Source organism: Telopea speciosissima, chromosome 5 (assembly GCF_018873765.1).
Source record: "Telopea speciosissima isolate NSW1024214 ecotype Mountain lineage chromosome 5, Tspe_v1, whole genome shotgun sequence".
In the NCBI taxonomy this organism is placed as follows: domain Eukaryota; kingdom Viridiplantae; phylum Streptophyta; class Magnoliopsida; order Proteales; family Proteaceae; genus Telopea; species Telopea speciosissima.
The window spans coordinates 11,465,520-11,491,701 of record NC_057920.1 but is presented as its reverse complement, the minus strand read 5'-3'; the positions used below and the strand labels follow the sequence as shown (position 1 = coordinate 11,491,701).

Sequence of the window (26,182 nt, the reverse complement as noted above, 5' to 3'; positions counted from 1 at the left end):
TTTTAAAAAACCCGGTCCTGTTTCATCACTAGATGAATAAATTTCAGAAAAAAATCCTCTGCAGTGTGGGCATCTTGCGATGCCTTGCAGTTCAGGTCTGAGAACTCTACACATGAAAGATGCGATATCCAACGGTACCAATCTCGAGAAGAAAGAATGCAAAAAAAAAAAAAAAAAAACAAAACTGGGTAAGTCGAGCTTGTGCCGTTGGATGAAACATCTCCCACAATTTCACATGGACTTGAGAATTGGAGAAATTTTGGCTGGAATGAAAAAAAGAAGAGAAATTTGGGTTTATCAACCCTTGATCTCTCAATCAAATGACTGGAATGGCAAAAAAAAAGAAGAAAATATTCTAGCAGAAATCATAGACGGCTGGAATGAAGCAAAGGCTGAAATGATGGAAAACTGGGGGCGATCCAACCGATACTTCTCAAGGGTAGGGTTTACAAGACGAACCAGTTCAGGTTGCTGTTTTCATTCATAGATTAATAATAATTAAGGGGAAAAAAACACTCGAATTCTCGTTGACTGAAGAACATCCTTCACAATAATTCGTATCAGAAATAGATAGTCATCACAGATAACCGAATCAAAATCAAAGAAAAGCAAAAAAGAAGAGTAAGAGAAACATAGAAGACCACTAAAAACCTCTCCAGTCCAGTCAGACGGATTTCTCCTAAAATTTTGATCAGATCATCAGATAGAGATATCGGTAATTGATAACAATCTTGTCATTCGTTACTACAAATCCATGAAAAGAGACCATTTTCTGGTGGATTTCGCTTTTGCCGAAAGAGGTTAGTCAATTGCTGCAAATAGAAGAAGAGTAGATACAATGTCTGCAAATAGAGAGAGAGAGAGAGCTCTTAAATGATCGAAATCATAGGAAGAAAGAGAGGGTAAGCAACCAAGAATGGCGTTCTTTGTACGCCTCACGTATGACCGGTCCAACTTATAGGGTGTGAGTCCGCACCAGACTATTTCCGGTACAGAAGATTGGAACCGAAACAGAAAGTACCGAAATGAGATTTACAACGAAAAGGACTTTCGGGGATTCTCGCCGAAAAAAATTGTTTGAACTGAAGCATTAGGATTTAGGAAGCACCTCTAGGCTCTAGCTAGCACTACTGTTACAGTTTCGGACTCAAGATAAGTTTTTTTTTTGGTACTTCCAGAAACTAAAAAGCTTCTTTATCAAAAGGTAATCACAAGCATCAAATTATGCCGCCCTTTTGATTTCTATGATCGAATTAGAATATTCTTCAATTTCCTAATTTCGTTCCGGTTTCCAGAAAGCATAAATACCCTAAGCATCCAAACGCTGCTCTGTGTTTAGGAAAAACACATTTCTTCTTAAAAGTTTCAGTTTTTCAGTTGCAAATGAGCTCTGCAGCCTTCAGTTCGATTTCTCTTGATACAGGATGCTTTCGGAAGGTCAATATGCAAGTTATTCTTTTTATTCTTCTGAGAAACATAAGTGTTTCAAAATTTCTTACTGTGAGAATTCGTTCTAATGGTAGGACGAAACGACATTTAGAAAGCGAGATGGAAGGAGGCTTTGTATCAGAGGTTCTGTGGCTTCATCCCCGCAAAGTTTGCAGTTTGCAAAGACAAAAACCCAGAAGTCTGAGGAGATGGTTCGCATTGGCGTTCTTGGAGCCAGTGGGTATACCGGCTCTGAGGTATACTTCTCCCATTTTCTACCTTGATAGGAATGTCAACCTCTTTTTTTATTTTTTAAACGATCGAGCGGAAAATAAAGAAAAGAATAATCTTGTTTAATTTATTTAATTACAAAATGGAAAGATATGTGTTCTTAGAATACTTGCATTCTTTCATTGTTATTTCTCTCTGAGGTGCTCTTTGTTTTCATTTTTGAATCTCTTCAATCAATGAAGTAAATTGCAATATCTGTGTGAGTAGATATTATGTTACTTTCCGGTGTTGTTCATGGTTTGTTCCACCACCAATGTTTTTTTTATACTATAACTTGATAGTCCCATTGAAGGAATATATCTTTAGGCCTCTATGAAAAAGGCATACCCAGTGCACGAGGCTCATGCCACTGAGGGATCTGGGGAGGGACATAATTTACGCAATCTTACCCCTGCTTTCACAGAGAGGCTGTTTCCAGACTCGAGCCTGTGACCATTTGGTCACCATGGAACAACCTTTACCGTAACACTGGAAGATGAGACCTGCTAAAAATCATGGGGTTGTGAGATCTTAGAATCTCTTTGTGGGTTATCTTATTTTGTAGCTTATACAATGTGATTGTACTTGTACCGTTTGGCTCAGTTTTAGTGGCAAAGCCAATTCTTTCTCTAATAGCATATCTACTTGGAAGAAGTAAAAATCATTGTTATGTGACTGCAGCATTTGAGAATGCTATCCCATGTTCGTGGTGTTAAGTTTCTCATGGTTACAAGCCATTAAGGAATTATGGTTGGGACTAAATGTGTAAAATGGGAATAGTGGGGTTCTTGATGGCCTTTACTTCCATCTTAGCATTCTGTACAAAAACTCTTAAGGTGTGCATAACAGTTAGCATGTGAAAAGCATTCCTGACAGTGGGATTCCAGTACACTTCATGGCATGATGGGGGTTGTTTACTAAGGTAGTGAGGCTTTGTTTGGAAAAAATTCTATTTATTTCATGTTTTATCTATCAGAGTCTCTGCTTTTGGTTTAAAAATAGGGGAACATTTCAAATATTGTTAGCAAGCACAACGTAACTCTACTTGTTTGCATTTACCAAATTACTATCATTAGGCATTTGTATAGCATGTTTTTCTTTTGTACCTATGGAATTTGTGTATACTTGATTTGGGGAGTATTCAAACTTGTACGAGATAAATCACAGTAATTCAAATATAGAAAAGCAAAGTTGCATAATGTTTTAGTTAGTGAAGGGATTGCTCCACTGAAGCACCGGTTATATTGATGTATACAACATATGCTGATATTTTCTGAGTTTTCATATATTGTGGGACTTTAGAGACAACTGCTACCAGAAGTTTCTCAATTATGAGGGATTTTGAATAGTAGATTAGTTAGATATTTTGATCCATTTATTGCATATGATGCCTGGCTAGAAAATGATGTTTATAGTACTTACCTGAGCATATAGGATGTCACAAAGTTGGGGCCCGAGACTTGGGTTGAGAAGGCCCAAAATTATCTTAGATTCATTTCTGCCAATTTGGCTTGGAGACTTTAAGGTTGGAACTTTTTGATCTGATATTTTGTTCTTACTACATTTCTTGTCATCATGACCTTATTGGAGGGGATGGAGTTCTTTGGTTCTTGGGAAAGCGTTGGGGTTTCACAAAGGTTTCATAAATTGATGTTCTGAGAGCTTATATAGCCAGAAATTTCAAGAAAACAGTGTGTTTTCCTGTAACCTCTTATAATGTCAAGTCTATCCTTTAAGTGTCTTCAGATAGAAGTTGTTCGTTGTTAGAGCATAAGTGGTGAAGCTGGGATTCTCATACTGGACTAGAGTATATAATTCCTACATGCTTACCAGAGAAATATGCTGACGTATCTGGCTCGTTATTCCATTAATGCCTGGATCTATGTGCATTTTTTTTTTAATTGGGGTCTAGCCCTTGACCTTTGTCCTTGTTCTTGATAAGTAGCAAAAGATTCATAATGGAAGGAAGGTTACAAAACTTGGTAGTTGTATACTGTTGTGACAACAGTTTGCCTTATATTTTTTGAAAAGAATTGCTTCTGGAAATGTGCTAATACTTTTACATGATTTTAGTCATGGTGATGTTTAGTTGCGGTGACCCTAAAAATACGTCGTGGTGTTTATTATTTGTGGTGACATGTAAAAAAGTAGTAGTACCGGGTTTTTTTCTCTTTGAGTTGTACTCGTCATGACTCTATTGAATCATTCATTATGTAATATACTTCCTGCTATGCTCACCATATACACATAACCATGAGCTAGGTTTTCTCTATTTTGGTCTTTCTCTTCTTCTCTTCTCTTTGCTCTTCGTTCTTCTATACTTAGGTACTGATCTAACCTGTTTTGGTATTGGCACAACTTTTCTTTTGTCAGTGATGGCATGATGCATTTAATGTTCTCTTTCTAGTCATTTGCAATTTATTTTCATGACTTATGTGCTGATGTCTTATTTGGCAGATTGTTAGACTCCTAACGAATCATCCAAACTTTGGTATCACACTGATGACTGCTGATAGAAAAGCGGGTCAATCAATAGGATCAGTATTTCCTCATTTAGTCACGCAAGTATGATTCTTTAATATGTAGGGATTCCTTTGTGTTTTTGAGTTTGAAAGTGAACTTTTTCTGGAAGCTTTACATCAAAAAGTTAGTCTGGTTCTGTGTGTGACTCATATATCTTACTCCCTGACATAACTCATATGTTTTTTTCTCTGATTTATATGCTTTAGTAGAGTAAATATTATATAAGTTTCATGAAATATGAATTGTTTGATGCCTTCTGTTTAAAGTTTCAAGTTATTGATTGGATTTTGTAGAGGAATCGAATCCTTCTATAAAAAAAAAGATGAAGGAGAAATCGATATACGTATGTATTCGTCCTAAAATAGAATATCCCATAGTTATCAAGGTGCCGCCTAGGCGTCCAGGCTCATTGGTCGCCTTGGATGCTTTGGTCCGCCTTGATTTTGGACCTCTCCAACGCCTTGGTCTCTTTCCCGCCTTGATAACTATTTTTTGTTCTTGAATTATGGTATTAGTGCAACATGCGACTCAAGCAGGCTAACCAGCAAGGACTGATTCAATTGGCATTTTAGCAACAATGTTAACTGAATACTTCAAATTATTATCAATACCCGTGTCTGACACTTACTGTAAGCCAATGAGCATGTATGAAATGAATATATGCCGCATCCAATTTGGATGCTTTGCCATGTTTAGATAACATAGGATAGCAAACACATACTTATAAGGGGTAATATTTGTTGACTTTTAAAAGGGAGCAAATAAGACCTAGATGGACTTCTTTTATTTTCCTGTGACAGCATGGTAAAGAATACAGGTTATCCTGAGTTAAAGTAATGCAATATGGTTAACCTAAAGTAGGTTCAGATGCAAACCATAGGTAAGGATCCAAGGACAGTCAAGGAAACCATATTTAGGGGAAATCTAAGAACGCTCAATCCAAGTCTTTGATTTCTCTGAATTTCTGGTTGTATGCAGTACTCAAGAAATAGAAGAAAATCTCAAGACTTTTAAGGGAATCCAATGGTTGGATTCTGATCTGTGACTCACAGCTAGTAATAGAAACAAAGATCCTAAATTTTAGGAAACCAAAATTCTTCAGATCGAAGGATCAGATCTGCAAAATGTGCTGGTCAAATTCTCAGTCTAATGGGCTATATCAGTGGTTAAAATCTCAGTCAAAACTAAGGGCTGGATATTGAGATACAGAATTAGTAACTTGACTGAAATTAGAAACTAACAGGAAATATTAAGTCAGATTTAGTGCCCAACAGAAATAGCCTATAGGAAGCAAATAAAAACAACGAATCTGCTTTGGAAACTCAGATTAGCAGTATTAGCATGTTCATCAATAATTAGTAACTTGTGGAGAATAGAAATCAAGGGAAGTAGTACTGTTGTAACATAACATAAAAAAAAGGGGCAGTGAACTGTCAATAAAACTTGAGATTAATGGGCTGAATCTACTGCTCTTCCGGTACTAGTAATCTGATCTGAAAAATTGAAAGGTTGAAGAAGAAGAGGAAGATAAGAAAGATAAAATAGGAAGGGAAAGGATAGGGGGATATGACTTTGGAATCACCATCGAGGCCTGTGGGAATGACTTCACCACCAAACCCAACCTAGCTTCACAACAATAGGGCGCTACATCACCACAGTCAAGGATAGCTTCACTACTGACCCAAAGAGGCAAAAGCCAAATTTCTCAATAGTCAAATTGTAGGGGAAGTTTATGACCCCTCTCCTTTATTTATAACTTCCATAACAATCACAAAAATAGGAAACCCTGTGTATGGTAGGAGGAATCCCTTACAACTTAAGTCTCTCTTAAAAAATATAAGTTATTCTAGAACATTAAAAAATAGAAACTAACTACCTAATCCCGTATATGACCTAAATCCCTAATATTTGGGCTTATAGAATTGGATCATTACAATAGAAAACTAAAAAAAATACTAGGTCCATGGCCCATACAACCCATTGGGCACTCAAATTAAACATATTGGTCCATTCCAATGGCTTGGTTTGCTGCTGTCCCTCTTGTTCTTTTGAATTGCCTCATAAAGCGTAACTATAGAGGAAAGGATAATGGCCTTGGGTCCATAAAGAGATGGAAGAGAAACAAGGGGCATGTTGTGCCAAGAGCTAGACATTGGAACTTGGAAAGAGACAAAAAGAGGAATCATCTATAAGAACATGGAAACATAGTTCGAGAACTCGCGATCTCTCGACCAAGATCTCAGTTTTCCAAGGGGTTGAGACGAGGCGGCATACGAGTTGAAAAAGTGCAACAACTCGAGTGAGATCTCGCTTGAGAATCTCGACCCAAACTCCTTTATATGAGTGCCAGATCTCGAGATCTCGGTGGGAAATCTTGGTATACAGACACCTATCTATGCAAACCTTGGTATACATACACTTATTTATGCCAAAAACCAGGACAGACACTTATTTATGCCTAATATCATTTAAATTTACTTAAGATATTATTCATAAATAAGCAAATACCCCCTAATTGAATCAAATAAAAATAGTTTAAAAATCAAATTCCAAAAGGGAAAAAAGTCAACCCCCCAGTTCAAGAACAAAAACTAGACTTTCGGCGGTAGGTGCAATTTTCAACTTTCTAATGCTGGGGTTTTTCTCAAATCTAAAAATTCCATAAATCTTAATTTGGTTTGCTAAAAACCAAAAGTATGGTAAAATATTAATTTGTTTTGATATCCAAAATAATATTTTCATTCAGAGCAATTTTGACAGAATTCACGCACACGAAATTAAGTTTGACCGGTACGTAACTCCTTCAATATAAATCAGATTTAAGTAATCTTGGAAAAAACCGCACTTTTGGTTTTTAGCAATGTTTAACCATATTAAGATTTATGGAATTTTTAGATTTGAGAAAAACCCCAGCATTAGAAAGTTGAAAATTGCATCTATCTCTGAAAATCCAATTTTTGTTCTTGAATCTGGGGGGTTGACTTTTTTTTTTTTCCTTTTGGAATTTTATTTTTTAACTATTTTTATTGGATTCAAATAGTTGGTATTTGCTTATTTATGAATAATATCTTAAGTAAATGAAATACAAATACAAAAGCATTTACTCAAATGGTATTAGGCATAAATAAGTGTTTGTCCTGGTCTCTCACTAAGTGAAACACCTATTTGGACTTTGTTTTTGCAAAATCTAATAGTGCCATTGTGTTTAAATGGTCTTAAATAGGCTGAGTATCAAGTTTCAGACCAAAACTAGGTCTAAAACCCACTGAAACCAGGTTTCGAGTTGAAAAAAAAAAATGCAGCAACTCGACCGAGATCTCGACCAAGATTTCGGTTTTTCCTAGGGTCGAGTTGGGGTCGAGTTCCGAGTTTTAGTACCTTGCTTGGAAACCTAGTGGTGAAGTTCACATATGATATGTCCATACGAATTAAGGCCTTATTCTACTTCCCTGAATTGCATAGGTTTAATGAGCCATGTAATTTTGGGAAAGCATTGTCATCTACTTCCTGATTTGCAAGTCAGTGGTCCTGTTAACAATGGTTAGAGAGCAACTTTTATTTCGTATTAACAATTCTTTCTAATGTAATTTTCTGAAATTTATGAAGCAATATGATTCTTGAATCTGTGTTGGTTTGTAGAATTTGCCAGATATGGTTGCTATCAAGGATGCAGACTTTTCTAATGTAGATGCGGTGTTTTGCTGTTTGCCACATGGAACAACACAGGTTCTTCTACTTACCTATCTATTGTTTACTCAGTGTTGCAGCATTTAATCATCTATATTGGTGGATGACACATACCTTTGACAAAAAATGATTGGTACCAATCTGAAATCTTCAATCAAACCCACTTGATTCTGAGTCTCTGACATGAAAGACTGCTGATTTCTTGTTGCAGGATATAATCAAAGCCCTTCCCAAGCAGCTGAAGATTGTTGATCTTTCTGCAGTATGCTTTCGGTTCACTTTTTAGTACATTTTCAAATTTCATGCCATCATTCATTTTTTGTTGTCAAATCTGAAGTGCTTGCAATAGAAAATAATATGGGGATGATACTGCAGGACTTCCGTCTTCGGAATATCAATGAGTATGAAGAATGGTACGGTCAGCCTCACAGAGCAACTGAGTTACAGGTGAACTTATTTGTTCCGGTTCTACATTCTCTCTTAGCCTTGTCAATTCTCTGATTATTTTGGTTGTCTAACTTCTGTTATCCAACTCCCCCCCTTCCTGAAATAAGAACTGATATCTTCTATGTGTGAGAGAGAAAACCAAATAGCGAAAATGCAAAATGCTTTAGGAAAATTGTTCAATACATGGTCAGTGTAGACCAGGTGGTTATCTCATCCCTGATTCCAAGTTTCAAATTCTTGATAATAATAGAACACAGGATGAATGAGAACAAACTGCCTGCAGGACCCATGATCAGTCAGGTAAGAGAAGCTTAAAATTATCAATCCCTTATGAAAACCCAGTGCTGCACAAATAAATCAAGGGACACTACAAACAAAGTCACAAAAGAACCTCTTTACAGAATAGCTGCTCACCTCATTAACAAAAGCCACTTAAGTTCATCTCTTCAACATTGGCAAACCAAAAACCCTTTAAAATTTAAGATTTACTCCCCAACCCAGGTTGCTAGCAAAACACAATGATTGAATTATTCAACAATAATCTCTCCTTGGAGTACCAAAAGAAGAAAAATGTATTCAAGCAGCACTAGATGTCTCCCTTTCCCTCTCCTGTTGTTGAATCACGTCTGAAGGTTCTGCTGGTCTACCTTGGAGTCGGGTAAGAGATTGATCTCTGTCGATCCCTATTCGAATTGTCCCAGAATCGGCCGGGAAATCGGTTGGTGGCACTCGGTTGGAGTCAATACATGGAGGCTGAATCTGCCACGGTCAATTCTGAGTCGAATCAGCCGATTCTGCCAATTCCAATCTGAGTTTTAAAACCCTGGATACCTCTTTCTGGATTTCTTGTATGTTGTTGGGAGGTGGGAATTTGTATAAACATCTTTTTCCTATAACGTATAGTGGACAATTTTTAAGACTGGAATAGCTAAAATGCATTTTTATCTAGTTTGAGTGCTCGTTATTCAACTATCATATTGTAATCCAAGTAATAAATTTCTTTTTTAAATATTACAATTTTCTTAAGATTGAGGGTTTTCACTAAGCCACCATTAGCCATTTCATAGCTATCCAATGGTTTTGGGGTCTGTTATTTTTCTTGGAAAGGACATTTTTTCCCCTAAACCAAGTTTGTTCCAGAGCTTTCTGTAATAATATCACTGATTTATTTTTAATATTATCTCTTTATTATTATGTGAGTGCCAGATCTTCAAGGAAACCCTTCTGAAATAAAACATAATTATATTGAAATTATGTTCTTAATGGTAACTTTGTCTTACCAAAAAAAAAAGAAGGTAATTTTGGCTGTTGACATCCCTTAAAAATTTGTATTTCATGCTACATTTTCCTTGGTGTGTCTCATTGCACCGTTGATTGCCATGACTGTGACATAATTTTTATACCTACCATAGTTGTCAAAGAATCACCAAGCCAACACACTTGCTTAGGCGACAAGGCTCCCAAAACGTATTGATTTTCCCTCCACATTTTATCCATGTCTGAGATCTCTCATCTCTACCCTTATGTGTTTCTATGAATTCATTCTTACTCCCCATATATGCTATATGTTGACCTCTATATAACTTATGGTGCTCACCTTGATGCACTCACCTTGGCATCAAGGTAGCTGGCCATTGCTGTGGCTCAGCTTGTCAACATGACAATTATGCTAATCAGAGAAAATGGGAGAGATCAAACCTTTTTATTTGAGTCTCGGCAATCACTTATTTGAGATTTATTGATGTCTTGTGGTCCCTGTTACTTATTTGATCCAGGAAGAAGCTATTTATGGTCTGACAGAGGTTTTAAGGGAAGAGATTCGGAATGCACGGCTTGTGGCTAATCCTGGTTGTTATCCAACATCCATACAACTTCCTCTTGTTCCCTTGATAAAGGTTTATATCTGAACTGTTTTCTTTTGCATTTATCTCTTTGTTTGCTTCTAATTGGTACACATTTTAATTAAACCCTCAATTCTTCTACATGTTTTTCTGTTTTTTTAATGAAGAAAAGCTTCCCTTTTTAGGATGCTTGTGTGGAATTTCTGGGTACTTAATCTGCTGTTTTTTGCACAAATTTTTGTCGTACGCCTCTGGACATTAGTTATATCTTACAAGTAGTTACTAAGATGCATATGCAGAACATTGACAACCAATAGTAAGTCTGAGTTACTGTCACACTGTTTTATTTTCACTTCAATCAAGTCAGTACTTACTCTTTCATTGATGATATACTTATTCCCCCTCCCACTTTTCTCTTTTGATAAGTTAAGGATTTTATTGATAAAGAAGAGGCCTTATATTTTTTACATGGTACGGAGGTAGAACCATACAGAAAGAGTGAAAACTACCCAATGAAGGGCTTCCACACGCTTCTAATCCCAACAAAAAAAGACACCTAAACATTTTAAATAAAGAAGCCTACTTTACCATTTCCTCTCTAGCTTTACAGGCAACCCAATGTGCTGATTCCACGTGATTGTAAATGTCTTGTTGTTCCTTTCCAACCAATGACTCCAAGAAACAACTGCTGGCATTAAAAAAAAGAAGGGCTTCTTCTCCTATTGAAATTCTAGTCCTTCCAGCCCCACAATGGTTATGAAAGGAATTCAGCATCACCGACTCATCCCTATCCCCCAAAAAGAGCAACCTTTTAGGTTTACATTGGGATAATTTTAAAAATTTGTATATCTTTGTTTTCCCTTTAAATTGTTAGGAATGGGGGGTTATTAGGGTTATGGGGAATTCTTTGTAAACACAGAGAGGTGTGAGGAGGAGAGCTTCTCCATTGCTAGTGAAAATCGTGGACGTAGGCACCTTGCTGAACCATATATATCCTTGCGTTGTGGCTGCTTGATTGTTTTTCTTTTTGTTTTTGTTTTGTTTTCTGCATCATGAATAGGTTTCAGTTTCTACATAAACACCATAGGCAGAAATTAGTTTAGTAAAGGCCTCTCAAAATCAAATAGGCAATAGTAAGATGCTAACCTATGGTTTGTTTCCACATACAAAATTGAATCTTTGTAGGGCCACCCTTCTATCGAACCGTGTGGAGGGAGATGGGCCACTTTCTGTACAAAGCATTAAACATGGACTTTAGTATTTAACTGAAAAACACGATTACTGAAAAACATGAGTCATTCAGTCCTATGCCTTTTTTATCCTGTTTTTCTTTTTATATAACTCCACTTTCCTGTAGTTGCAGCAACTGAAACATCTTGCAGTCAGATTACAACACAAAGATGAACATCAAACATGATTACTACTTTCCTGAACATATTCAGCAGGAGATGCTTCTTCGTCCCTAGTAGTTGTATAGATTTGAGGAACACTGGTTGAGGGAAATTATTACAATTGAAGTGAAACACAGTCATGACTGGTTTCTCCTAGGGAAGAAGAAAAACCTGCGATAGAGAATAAGAGTTGCAGGGGAAAAGGGGAAAAAACTCACTATCACATGCTCAGAGAAAAAACCTAAATCTTGTCTATTCCTTCCTGTCTTTCAATGTTGTGTACATGTAGATATATATAAGGGAAATTAACAAGACTCTTACTGGACTCTAGGACTGAAATTAACTTGTAAATCAACTCTAAAACTAATTAGAGTTCAAAACAAAATAACTAACCTATTACCTACCTGAGCAAATAAAAGACAAAGGAACTAGACTACTTCCAACCCTTGTTGGACCAAAAACCCTGATTGGACCGGTTCCATCTGGGTTTGGGTTTTCAAAGTTGGTCATATTTATCCAACCAATCAAGTGCTACTGCATCATGTTGGGGTCTTTTTCCTGGTCAATAAGTGTTCTGTATGAAGATAAATGATTAAAGAAGCTACAGCTGGCAATGGGTATCTGTTTGTCCATTTACACACCTTCGGTGGGTAAGGATGAGTGAGTTTCTTATGCCTGTTTAGCAAATGGCAAGGGTAAGGGTAGAGGGGGGCTTCCCCATCTAGATGGGAACAATTAGGTCATTTTGAGAGATATATATATCGAGCATCCGATCTAATCCATCAATGGCCTATTTCCTGAATCCAAAAAACATTGATAATGCTTTACCACTGATAATTATGGGTTGAAATGCCATTCATGATGCTTTACGTGACTCACCTTTTTGCTTGTCGGGTAATAAGAAAATTATTTGCCATACCCTACATTGTAAGGGTAAGGGGAACTCTTTACCCTACCAAGGCTAAGGACCCCCCTAAATCTCTTAGGGTTGTAGGGTAAAAGATAACCTCTACCCGTTGCCACCACTAAAAGAAGCCCTACTGTAACTCCAACTGATAAACTTTAATGACACTTAACAACTTACTATGAAGCTGTAAGTAGGTCACTATATTCTCCTTTTCTTCCCCTAATTTTCTGGATTAAGATGATGAGATTTGAGGGCCTGTTTGCTAGTGAAACACAATGTGTAAATTTTGCTTAGGTGGCACAATGCTAACTCATGCCAGCTCAGCATCCTGACCTAGCATTCCAAAAAGATCACAGTTTTTCACAGTGCCCCCCCCCCCCAACATGAAAGGTTCTAGCCTTGTTAGCTTTCTGTCACGTGACTTTTAATACCTTGTTTAAGAAAATTCAGGAATACTCAAGGGTTATTACTCGTGGAGCAGAAGTACAATAGGCATGGGACTTACATAGGAAATGGAACTGCACATGTTACTAATCCATGGGAGCTCCCATGAGGATGTCTGTATGACTTTAGATCTGTGTACCACTGCCAGCTTCAAAGCCTGTGGTGAAACAAAAGAAAACTGTTGGTCTGAGGTTTTATTCAGAAGATGGAACAAGTATTGGGTAGAATGCCCCAGAGATGGACTTGCATTGCACTAAAAGAAAAGTTCAATGATGTCTGAGTTCTTGGTGGAAGAATCCAACAAAGTGTTGGCCAAACCCAGAGAATAAAGTGTTTATTGAGATGAAAAGAATCTCTGACCATATACCATGGGGAAAATCTTAGTTCCATTCACTCTTTAGTCCAATTTCTTCTTCAATTTGAATGTCAGTACCTTTTGTTGAATCAGACAGATCTTTGATAATAATGTGGTTCAAGTATTGAGCTGTAATTCTTTGCTTTGGAACCCTTGAAGACGGTGGACCTTGAAATGTTAATTGCATGTCTCTAGAGAGAAGTCTAGTTCAGTGCATTATTGTATGATCAAGGTTATGGAAGATGGTGTCATTCTTATTGATTATATTTTAATGTCTCCTATATGGTGATTTGCCCTTGGATGCAGGAAAATCTTATAAAGCTGACGGGCATAATTGTTGATGCAAAATCTGGTGTAAGTGGAGCAGGTCAGGATGATTCTATTTCATCTCTTCTTGTTGCATTTTCAATTTTCGAATTATTTGGCAGTTCTTAAATTATGTATATCCTGCAGGGCGTGGAGCAAAAGAATCCAATTTATACACTGAAATAGCTGAAGGCATTCACTCATATGGAATTACAAGACATCGTCATGGTATGCATTCGTACTTCTAGGAATTATCAAATATGGAACAAGATTTAAAGGATGAAAAAGTGAACGTACACATTGCTCCCACACACTTTCCCTAACCATCACTGGCTAAGCATCTCCTAGAAAACTCCAATCATGAGAGTATTAGCAAGATGTTGGCAACCCAATCATTGGGTTTCAGAAGAATCCCACTGCTGTAGTACAGACAAGAGAGAAGAGGTTCAAGGGAGAAACCAGAGGGGGGTGGAATGGCATGGTCCGATCAATGTGTTTTGTGCCCTTTAACCACTGGGTTCTGCATCACTAGAAAACTAGTTCCAGCCAAAGCTGATAATAACGGGAATCAATTTGTGGTTCCATTCGGTTAATTCTCTTATTTTCTCCAAGCTTTTAACAGTGGGAACCAATTTCTGGTCCATTCTATTAATTCTCTTCTTTCCTGATGGAGATCTTAATTGAGAGGGCCGGAGGGTGGAGTCTTGTGGACACAAGGTTTTAAAAATTAAAACAAGGATTTGGACCAGAATCGGGCCCTGTCGATTTTGAATCTGCCGGAATCGACCGATCTTCCAAGCAATCCATAGCCTATAAGTTGGTCCAAAAAATTAATTACATTTTCAAACTGTGCCAAAAAAAAAAAAACAGAAAAATCCAACTGTAGATCTAGGATATATGCATCACATATATCAAAGTCATACCAAAATCAACAAAAAAGGAAAGGGGGAAATCAAGTTTTACCTTGGGTTGCACGTAGTGTCTCCCAAATCTGAAAAATCCCTCTTTAGATATCCCAAATACGACGTTTTTGGTCGATTTGGAGGCTATGAATGCGTAATACGGCCTAAAATGACCCCTCCCCAAGTTTGAAGCTTTGGCGTGGACAAATGAGTGAGAAATATCAAGAAATGAGGTCTCAGGTTCGTTTTGCAGGTTTTACAGTTACAGGTCGGCCAGGATCGGATCAGCTTATTAAATTCATGGGTTGAGGAATCGGCACTGGTCAATTCCTATTTGAATTGAACAATTCCGCCGATTCAGATTTTAATTTTTTAAACCATATGTGGACAGTGATTTCTACTCCTTTTTTTTTTGTTTTTTACGGGTAGGATCCAAGGAGAGTTGTACTCATGACTCTTAATTGTGCGGCAAGGTTGCCAACTGAGGTACCCCCTTGGGTTTTAATTTCTGCAATGTTGATTGCAATTCCAACAATCAATGGTAGAGAGAATGCTAGAGGGGGAGCATTGGCCATTGATGGAATGGGGAGTCTATTGTTGGCAATGACTCCAATCTTACATTAGTGGGTCCTTGGGAAATCAGTGATTCAGGTTAGATTGATTCTGGGGAAGAATTGAAGAAAGTGGTCATTTTACCAATATTCCTGTATGTGTCAAGACAAAATGACCAACCTAAATGAATACAATTTCAGTCCAAAAAGTATTGGACGTTGCTAAGCTACTGCATAGGGTGGGGACTTACCATATCTATATTGTAATAAATTTATCAAAAACAGAAAACCCACAAAATATGGAATGATACAAAACAATATTAAAAAAAAATTCATGGATAGTATGGTCAGTGACTTATTCCTGTATCTTTGAAAAATACTTCACTGGGATATATTTTTAGAAATATGGTACGCACAAGAATCATTTACAAAAAGGACGTCAAATTTTGACTGTATTCTGCAATCCAAATATTAGAATTCACTGTTGCCCATTTAAAGTTTTTTGGTGGTTGATCTTTCCAATTCCCCAAATCTCATTATTTTAAAAAGAATAAAAGAGCCTTTTAATTTATTATATACAACATTGATTGCTGGTTCTTTTCTTCATTATCAGTTCCAGAAATTGAGCAGGGGCTCTCTGATGCTTCCCGTTCCAAAGTAACAGTGAGCTTCACTCCTCATCTAATGCCAATGGTGAAAATTCTACTCAACTTTGTGAAGTACTTAAATTATTATAGTCATTGTTTAACTTCTTTAAGAAAACACTTAAGACAGTCTAACTTCTGGATGTTCTATAGAGCCGCGGTATGCAATCAACCATATATGTTGAAATGGTCCCTGGTGTGTCAGTTGATGAACTTTACCAACAACTGAAGATCTGTTATGAGGTATATCTTCCTAACTTATCATACAAAATGCCACTAGGAAACTCTGGAATGTCAATACTTTCTAAATTTCAAATGGAAAATTCTGTAAATGAATCTCAGCTGAGCAAGGAGTTGTTTGTACTAATTCTTTCAAGAGATTGTCCTTTATAGATTTCCTTCATTTCCTCATGGTTTTCTTCCTTTGGGTGGGCTTCTTTGTGTTAGCCTCCCTGTTATTGTTGTACTATTGTAATTCTTTTTTGGGAGAGGGATGGGTATGCTACCGGTGTACTGTATGCTAGCACCCTATGTGTCTATCTCTCTCTTCCTTCCTTACCCTTCAAAAAGGGGGGGGGGGAAGAGAGAGATAGACACATAGGGTGCTAGCAAACCCAACCTTTTCCCTTCTTTTTTAATTAAACCTTATCCCCCCCCCAACCAAAAAAAAAAAAAAGTCTGCAAATGGATTGCCTTTGTCACAATGTGTGGACTGGAAGAAGCTACACCTACTTTACTGTACAGCTGAGATACAGGCCACACCTGAGCCCATTTCTTCTCAGCCAAGAATTTTCTCCTTGACTTCAACCATCTACTCCATTTGGTTATCCTAGATATGCTGCCTTTTTTTAATTATTATTCCAAAGCTATCTAATGGGTAATCTCTGTCTGAGGTGCTTCTGAGGTGGCTTCTAGTTTTAAGATAGTTGACCTACCGCCCATTCTGGTGCTTGTATCACTTGTGCACACTGCATAGTTGTTAAGGCATCCAGGTGCCTTGGACTCCTTGGTTGGCTTGCATCTAGGCCCCCTCCAACACCTTGGGTCACCTATACGTCGTGAGAACTATGGTGCAAAGATATAACGAGGATGGGTTCTTATATTCCTGACTCCCCAAATTTCCTCTGTATATGATGTTTCTTCTGGCTTGCCTTCCTGTTCAAAAGGGGTAACAAAATACTAACCAGAATGAATTGAAATGCTATCTGAATAATTTGAGTGAGTTTCATTTGTGGGGTAATGGGTCATAGACAGCATTTTGAATGTGACTTTGATGTTCACCGTTGGATGTGTAAATGCCATCTTTTTTTGTTGAAAATCTTGGAAGCTGGCGTTCCAAGCAATTTTTATCTAATGCAAATTTTGGCTATCTTCTTTTTTAGTAGTTGATTGTATACACGTTTTCCTGTGGCCAGGATGAAGAGTTTGTTATTTTGTTGGATAAAGGCGCCATTCCTCACACTCGAAATGTTCGTGGATCTAACTACTGCTTCATGAATGTCTTTCCAGATCGAATTCCTGGAAGAGCAATAATAATATCTGTTGTACGTTGAACTCCTGCATATTTCTGGTTTAATTTCTTTCAAGTTCTAGTGACATGGAATAGGATATCTTGAGTTAATGTGATGCCATTCTTGGGTTTAACTTAGATTAACAACATGACTGCAGATTGATAATCTAGTGAAGGGAGCTTCGGGTCAAGCTATACAGAACCTTAACTTAATGATGAGGTTGCCTGAGAATACTGGGCTCCTTTACCAGCCTTTGTTTCCTTAGCATATGCATCAATGTTTTAAACCAGGTAAGCACCCTGCATGCATTGTTCTCAACCATTTTTATTGCTGTTCAAATTCTTGTAACTGTATCATATATTGTGATGAATGAGCATGCTACAAAGTGGCATAAACGAATCAATGTGTTACTTACCACCCATTCGATGGTAGTATCATGTGGAAAGTATCCTGTGACCATCCGATAATCTGGGGCATTCATTTGATGCTTTGATAAGCTATATCATTGAAAATGCATCTGTGTAGATACTGGACCCGACTCACAGTTTTGCCATTTGGTTCCCATATATTTGATTAAATGATCTTTCTACTGGATGTTTCAGGTCAATAAATTGCCAGATTTGCTGCTGAGAAAGATAAACCATAGCATGGCTTTACAATGTGTTCTGTTCTGTTACTATTTATGCTGGAGCTCGTAGGTGAGCTGAGCAAGGTTATCTAAATCAAGGACCCAAATAAGAGTAAATAAGATGCATTTATTAGCTCCATCTTTGTGTCATGTATGTTGTAGCACTGGCCGCAGACCTAACAGTTGAAGGTTCTACAAGTCATATTAGCCCCCAAATGCCCCATAATTTAAGAAAGTGTGTCCATCAATTAAATTTTCAGCCCTTAAATCCACTGATCCTATTGGATGGCTCCAATGGTTTACCATGGAAGTATCTAATTGGATGTTAGTATATGGGATCATGCAGTTTGTGTGATTTTTGAAGGCATATATAGTCAAGACAGGGAGTTACCTTGCTTGTCAGCAAATATTTCTCTAATGTAGAGAGGATTTACATAGTTTTTAACTACAATTGTCTGTTCGATGCTATGGATATGGTTTGTACCAAATGACCTTTAATAGGGTCAGGATAGAAAAATATGGTGAGGGGTTTCCATTTAATGCCATTTTCATGTTTCTTACTGTCAATGCAAGTAGCAAGCCTTCTATCCCTAGCAGTGATAGCCAAAAAGAAAAGGTTAGTAGCTCCAATGAGGTAGATGACCAATTCTGCTTTACTTGAACCATAAAAAATAAAAAGATGATTATAGTGATGACCGAATGGTGAAATGTAGAAATATGACATCTCATTATCTTACAGTATAATACAGAGTACTTGTTGGAGAATACACAACATTTTGACTTTGGATGGTTCAACTGGCAAACTGAGGCCAACCGATGGAAATGAAGTCTGTGGTCCCCTTCTTGAGTTGGGCTATGATTGTGGTTTAAGCTCAGACAATTGGATCTTTCTGCTTATTCTACTCTTGAGAAATAAGCATCACATTCTCAGTTCAGTCATTTTCAAGGTTCCAATGTCTGAAGCAGATGGAAAAGATCTCTCTCCATACCTTAAACTTCCAACCTTCCAATTCTGTTTCCATTGAAGTCATTTGATATTTCAGCTGACAGAGTACCTCTGTTCTGTTGCAGGAAGACTTAAACAGCATACAGGTCTTGTTATTCCAGTAACCTGCAATTGGGGTTTAACCTATGACGCCAAGCGTTCTCTTTTATCTTCTGCACTTGCTGATGATCCAATAATGACTACCATTAAAAAAAATGTGGTAAGCATATATGTGAAGGGTTTAGGAATGGACTGTAGCAGGATGCAACTTGGTACAGGCGCAATCCAGTGTTAGTCTTGATGAACTACATGAATGGCATAAACTCCTTCAAAGAAAATATCAACTAAGAATAAACAAATTTAACACATATGTTTCAGGATTCAGTATCTTGAAGCAGCACTAGCCAATGAGGTTCAGGACTTGCAAGTTGGAAATATTGCAAGGTTCAAGAATGGTCACCTCCCTATGGGCAATAACCTAACCATGATATGCCTTATCCCTAAAGTTGATCTACCAGAAACGGTTGACCAATGTTGCCCACTCAGTTTGTGCAACGTTTCAGTCAAAGTAGCAACAAAGATCATTGCCAACCGTTTGAGAGGCTATTTGGATGATGTTATTGCCCCCCAATCAGTCAGTCTTTGTCCCTAACCGATCTATTTCTGATAATGTATTGATCGCTCATGAAGCTTTTCATTATATCAAGGGCTAGAAGAAGGGTGGGAAGAGGTTCCTTGCATTAAAGCTTGACATACAAAAGGCCTATGACCGGCTGGAATGGCCTTTCATAGAATTAGTTCTCTTCCGTTACGGGTTCAGCAAAAGGTGGGTAAGTCTGGTGATGTCCCGTATAACATCAGTTTCGTATAGCATGCTGGTAAATGGTGTTGAGCGTGGTAATATAAACCCTTCTAGGGGTATTCGGCAGGGAGACCCCCTCCCCGACAATCTTCGTGCTATGTTCTCAGGCCCTTAGTGCTCTTCTCACTCAGGCCGAAGCTACAGGCCTCATCAAAGGCATCAAGGTGTGTAACCGAACCTTCCCGATCACTCACCTTTTGTTCGTTGATGATAGCATTCTATTCTCTGAAGTTTCGGTTTAGAAATTCATAATTTGAAAGCATGCTTGGAGATTTATTGCAATGCTAGTGGCCAGCGTATCAACCTAAAGAAGTCTTCGATAACCTTCTCCCCTAACACCATCCCAAAGTTCCATCAATGGTTTTCTAGGATCTTAAAGATCCCCTATGGCCCAGCTCCTAAGAAATACCTTGGTCTCCCCTCCCAGTTTGGTGCAACAAAATTGGACCTCTTCAGAGAAATCAATGATCGCACATCCAAGAAATTGCAAGGTTGGAAACAAAGGTTATTCTCCCCAGCAGGCAAGGAGGTTCTAATCAAATATGTGGCGTTCTCTATGAACACCTATGTTGCGTCCCATTTCAAGCTACCGGGTTCTCACCACGATAAGATCAGAAGAGCTGCTAGTCATTTCTGTTGGGGTGGAGATGATGAGAAGAATAAGATCAGCTGGATCTCATGGGATAGGATGTGCAAATCTAAGGAACGAGGAGGATTGGGGTTCCGGGATCCTAAGCGCCATAACCAGGCACTTCTAGGGAAACTGCATGGAAGCTATGGTCTGAACTTGACTCATACTGGGCTCAATTCTTCAAACTGCTCTATTATCCTCAATCAAACCTTCTCCAAGCAAAGGTAGGCTCAAATCCATCTTGGGCCTGGAGAAGTATTATGGAAGGGCTTAAAGTTCTCAAATCAAGGATGCTATAGATAATAGGTTCAGGATCAAGTGTAAGGATCTGGGAGGACCAGTGGATACCATGCTCCACAGATTTTAAGCTCAAATATCCCCACTTCTCGGTTCACTCAGGGGTGTTTGTTGAGGAACTCATAGATAAAGGTAACAGGATCTGGAAAAGGGAGTTGATTGATGCGTTATTCCACCCAGAAGATGTGGAAGCAATTAAGAGGTATCCAATGAAGCTTGTTTAACAGACCATATTATATGACTTGGGGGGGGGGGGGGGCGTATTGAGGAATGGAGTCTATTAGGTGAAGTCTGACTATCATCCTCTTACAAATCTTGAAGAGTTTAAAAAAATGTAGGAATGGAGTCCAGGCACATTGCGAGGAACATAGGAAGAGGTCGAATGGCGAGAAGAAGAGCCAATCGAAGCATTAGATGAGCCGGGTATGGCGGATCTAAGCGAAGGGGTACTCACCGTCCGAGTTAAAGAAGGACTAGGGCCAGAAGAACGTCTTCGGAAATAAAGATTGTTTCCTGAAGCTTGTAGTTCAAAGGTAGGAGGAGAAGGAGCAATGATATTTTGAGGTGTGTCAAGAATATCAGAAAGCATCCATTCCTGAGGGAGTCTATTAGGTGAAGTCTGGCTATCATCCTCTTACAAATCTTGAAGACTTTAAAAAAATTCCAAGATCACAAGCTTCCTCTTCCCGTTCCAACCATAGCAACGTTCCAAGCTCAGTGTGGAAGACCATTTGGAATTGCCAAACTTTACCCAAGATTAGGAATTTTTTTATGGTGCGGATGCACAGATGGAGTGGCTACAGCGGAAAATCTTATGCGCCAGAGAGTGCCTGTCGATCCCAATGTCCAAGATGCGGCCATCAGGTGGAATCAATTGATCACATCATCCTTGACTGTTCTTTTGCAAAGGCAGTCTGGTTTTATCCAAAATATGCATGGATCAAAAAAGGGGGAAGGGTAATTTCTTGACCGTCTTTGTAATCACTTGTTATTTCCTTTGGTTTAATTGGAACCAATGTGTTTAATCTTTTACTAAATTAACCCCCAGAGAATTTTAGAGAATGTATATAAATGAAGCCATTCTTGAAAGCTCTATTGATCATTCCCATGATTCCCCACCAACTCCCTCTTTTGTTGCATTTCTCTCTTTTTTAAGAAAAAGAACTCAAGCTGAGCAAGCTCACACAATGATTAATAAGACTGACTTTTCTAGCTCACACAATGATTAATAGAGCTCAAGCTGAGCATCTTTCTTTTTTTGATAAAACAAGCTGAGCATCTTAACCAAACCTTTTTAGATGCAAGTTGAATTTCTGTTTTTTAGTTTTTTTTTTGGAAAATTACATACCCCTCCTTTGTAGTTTGCCCTAATTACACATTCCTCCCCATGGTTTTCCCATCTTACATTTTGACCTCTTATGGCTAAAAATCCTCTGCAATACCGGCGGGGCGGCAGTGCACATCCGACGGTACAGCAGAGGCCATGTGTGCCATGTGTGTCACCTGGCCTCTGCTGTGCCATTGGATGTGCACTGCCACCCTGCCGGTATTGTAGAGGATCCTGGTCCTGACGGTGTTAGGGTGCTGTTAGTTAATGGTTTGAAAAGACAATATTACCCTTATTCTAAAACACCACAAGTAGAATTACAATGATACCCTTTTCATCATCAACCTTAAAACACACATTTCTTTCCTCGTCCACCGCCACCGCCACCACTACCTTCACTATCGCCACTGCCTCCTCCCCCGCCACCACTGTCGTCGCCGCCTCCTCCTCGAACTGTTATTCCCTAAAACTTTAAATTCACGTTCTGCAAAGATTGAAAAGTAGATGGGTTCATCATCATTGCTTCCATTACTGCGTGAAGAACGCAACAGAAGGTGTTGATTTCAATCTTCCAGTGCTGCAGCTCTGCTTGAACACGCTGGAGCGACTGGGTAACTGTACTCTCATGTGATGTGTGTGAGTGAGGTTTTTGGTTGAATGGTTGGTGGACATGTTGCTTGGCTCTGCTAGCATTCTAGAAATTAGGTTAGTTTTACTCATTTTTTTCACCGCTCCAAGTTACCTCCTCTAGCTGCAGCACGAACAGCTGTTCACCATCTCCCACCTAAAAACCGAAGGAACCTCCTTTGGATACTGCTCCGTTTCTCATTTGCATATGATCAAACCCTAATTTAGGATTGAGCGATGAGCACCCAGAATCGCCAAATGCAAACCCACATTCTTGAACCCCCAATTTCCATATATAAATACCCTTTTGAAAGAAAAGAAACAGAGGACCTGTAGCTTGGATTGATTGTTTAATTTCTGTGAGCTAGCTAGCTTTAAATCAAACCATGGCGGTCGTGGGAGTAGCTCTAGTCCGAGTGAGTAGTAATAGTAGTAAGGTTCATGTGTCTTGCCCGGTTTCTCTTCGCTGCCCGAAGCTCTTGTCGTCATTCGCAGGGAAGCACAAAGCAATAAGGATACGGACGGAGGCATCAATCGCAGAATCGTCAGTGGAGAAGATCCCGATCTCATCATCTCTCCTCCGATTCAGTTTTAGACAACGGGAGTAGCGTATTAGGAAGTTTGGATAAGAAGAATATGGATTATGAAATAAAAGCAGACCTCTTGCAGCAGTTGGGACAGTTACAGAATCTCCAGATCTTGAAATTGATGGAGAAATCTTATGTGGGATACACATTGTGCCTGAATAACCCAAAAGAAGGGTAATAAAAATGTGAATTTATCCATGATGAGGTGGGTGGGGGCAGGTGGGATTGTAGCATGAAGAAGAAAAAGGGTATTGTTGGGTTCAGAAAAGTCTGATTCAATGTCAAAATCAGAGGTTGCAGGAGCATGGTGGGGACGAAGTTGAAAGAGGTGGAAGAAGAAGAAGGGTAAAAGGGTCATCTCACAATGACCAAGGGTTATTTTGGGCATTATAAAAAATCTAACTACGCCACGTCAGCACTTAACAGATAGATGCTAACGATGGAGAAGGAATTAGTAATTTTTCGAAAACCACAGGGGAATCGTATGTAAGGTGGGAAAACCAAGGGGAGGAACGTGTAATTAGCGCAAAGTACAGGGGAGGGGTATGTAATTTTCCCTTTTTTATTTTTATTTTATCAAAAATAAATAAATTAAGTTAATCCATTCAATCAAGTTGTGGGGGTTGGGGCTCACAACCTTACATTTGTATAAATAAAGAAATAAAATAAAACAGAAAAGAAATTTTCCAATGCATGAGCAACAATAGGAGTGGCATGGATTGATCTAACTACCTAAACACTAACCCAAATATATAAGAAAATTCTCTTTCTATCACAAACCAAAAAACATAAGATTCCTATACTGACTTATAAACTAAACTGGACCTGTGATTTTGTTTTGGTTGAAAACTGGACGTGTGATTGGAGTATACTAATTCACGTAAACGTACACTTGAATAATTAATAAGAGAATCACACCTGTCTTCGTTGTGTATATCCGCCATTCTACGGTCCTAAAAGTCGGTTAACCTTTTGGGATTGGTGTGTGGTTTGTGTGATTACATTTTCATCAAAAATATAAAAAAGAGAGGGTTGTTTGGGTTTAGGAATTTTTATCACCCGCGGTTCTCCTGTCTGGTACGGTTCCCTAGTGCTTCTAATAAAAGGGGGGTGGATCCCACCCAGACAGTGTGTTTGGTCAGGGGCGGAATGGTCATTTCATCCTCCTATGAGAGGAACTGCACAACCGTACCGATCAGCAAACCTCAGGGGATAAGGTCCGTGGGTTTAGTCCCACATCGGGTGTATGTGTGGTGTGTGTTGCATTTGTCCGTCATTCCATAGCCCTAAAAGTCGATTAACCTTTTGGAATTGGCGTGTGGTTTGTGTGGTTACACTTTCATAAAAAACAAAAAAAAACACACTTGTCAAAGAATTGGTCAACAACCGATCTCTAAGAAATCCCTAACGTCTCTATCTAATGTCTATCTTGTATAACTTGATTTCCTTATCGAAAGGAACCACTCACCATAACGTATTTTGTATAACTTGGTTTCCTTATCCAAAGAAACCACTCACTGTAACGTCACTGACGTCTCTCAGTTGTGTTTATCATATGTAAACTACTCAGCTGTTTTGGTAGAGTTAGAACTCTCTCCAGCTCTTGTATAAATCCATACGGATACATCAATACAAAATACACTTTTGAATATCCTAATTCTTTAGTCTTTTAATAATAAATAAAACCTAAAACCCAAATTTAGAAAGAAGACTTCGTCCTCGAAGACCTTGTTTGGGTGTCCTAAAGAGATCAAATAACTGAAAATAAAATTCAACTCAGATATTGAATTTATATTATGTTATTTCAACCTTTGCAGTAATATTCTAATAATAGAGAAAAAAAATGTTGTGTGTTGTTTCTGCGCCCAAACACAAGAGCACATAAAATTACCAGTTACCACCCCCATTGCGTGCGGTCTCTTAAAGACAGGGACAACGAATAGAACTATGGTAATTAATGGGAGATGCCCACCACCATGCTGTTCTTCTTGTTCTAAGCATCAAGGGTTATCAGTTGTTTCATCTTGTATGAAACCGATAAATTGCAGGTGACAACGGGGTTGGGGTGGGCATAGGAAGCCGTAAGGGAGCGGAGAGGTGTAGGAGGGAGGGACGGAGGGGGATAGGGAGCCGGACAGCCGAACCCTGGTGAGGGAGGGGAGTTGGAGATGGAGAAGAAGGAGAGAGAGAACAAGAGGGAGAGAAACATTATAAAAAAACACAGGATCTTAAGATGTAGGTAAACAGTGTGGGGGTGGGTAAATAAGTCCAGTTACAACAATGTATTGTAAAAAGGAAAGGTAATTTCTTGACCATCTTTGTAATCACTTGTTATTTCTTTTGGTTTAATCGAAACCAATGTGTTTAATCTTTTACTAAACCTAACCTCCAGAGAATTTTACAGAATGAATATAAATGAAGCCGTTTTTGAAAGCTCTCTTGATCATTCCCATGATTCCCCACCAACTCCCCTCTTTTGTTGTATTTCTCTCTTTTTTTAAGAAAAAGAACTCAAGCTGAGCAAGCTCACACAATGATTAATAAGACAATGACTTTTCTAACTCAAACAATAATTAATAGAGCTCAAGCTGATTTTTTTTTTTTATCAAAAATAAATAAATTAATTTAATCCATTCAATCAAGTTGTAGGGGTTGGGGCTCACAACCTTACATTGGTATAAATAAAGAAATAAAATAAAACCGAAAAGAAAATTTTCAATGCATGAGCAACAATAGGAGTGGCATGGATTGATTCTAACTACCTAAACACTAACCCAAATATATAAGAAAATTCTCTTCCTATCACAAAACAAAAAAAAAAAAAAAAGATTCCTATAGTGACTTATAAACTAAACTGGACCTGTGATTGAAGTATATACTAATTTACCTAAACCTAAATATCTCAAAAAATGATGGAACCCACATCAACCGCTCCTTTCTTCTTCAACACCACCAGCCCATCCCTGTTCTACCTTCCAAGTCCCAACCCACCGCGGCGCCGGCACTGCCCCATTCGCCATCCTCAGCTTTG

At 38.4% G+C, this 26,182-nt stretch overlaps 1 protein-coding gene across 2 annotated transcripts; it reads left to right on the top strand.

Annotated features, from left to right (window-relative positions):
* The first annotated feature begins 1,149 nt into the window (after positions 1 to 1,149).
* On the top strand, positions 1,150 to 18,176 carry LOC122662458 (probable N-acetyl-gamma-glutamyl-phosphate reductase, chloroplastic). 2 transcript variants are annotated; one of them, XM_043858094.1, is made up of 15 exons: positions 1,150 to 1,204; positions 1,340 to 1,437; positions 1,524 to 1,685; positions 4,156 to 4,263; positions 7,861 to 7,947; positions 8,120 to 8,170; positions 8,284 to 8,355; positions 10,131 to 10,250; positions 13,600 to 13,660; positions 13,747 to 13,827; positions 15,666 to 15,745; positions 15,850 to 15,939; positions 17,112 to 17,240; positions 17,365 to 17,497; positions 17,810 to 18,176. In XM_043858094.1, exons 2-14 carry the CDS (start codon positions 1,384 to 1,386, stop codon positions 17,470 to 17,472), a joined length of 1,203 nt encoding a protein of 400 aa, XP_043714029.1. In that variant the 5' UTR covers positions 1,150 to 1,204; positions 1,340 to 1,383; the 3' UTR covers positions 17,473 to 17,497; positions 17,810 to 18,176. The 2 variants fall into 2 exon arrangements, with proteins under 2 accessions (XP_043714029.1, XP_043714030.1); XM_043858095.1 differs by lacking the exon at positions 1,150 to 1,204 and having other exon boundaries at positions 1,279 to 1,437.
* Positions 18,177 to 26,182: the final 8,006 nt, after the last annotated feature.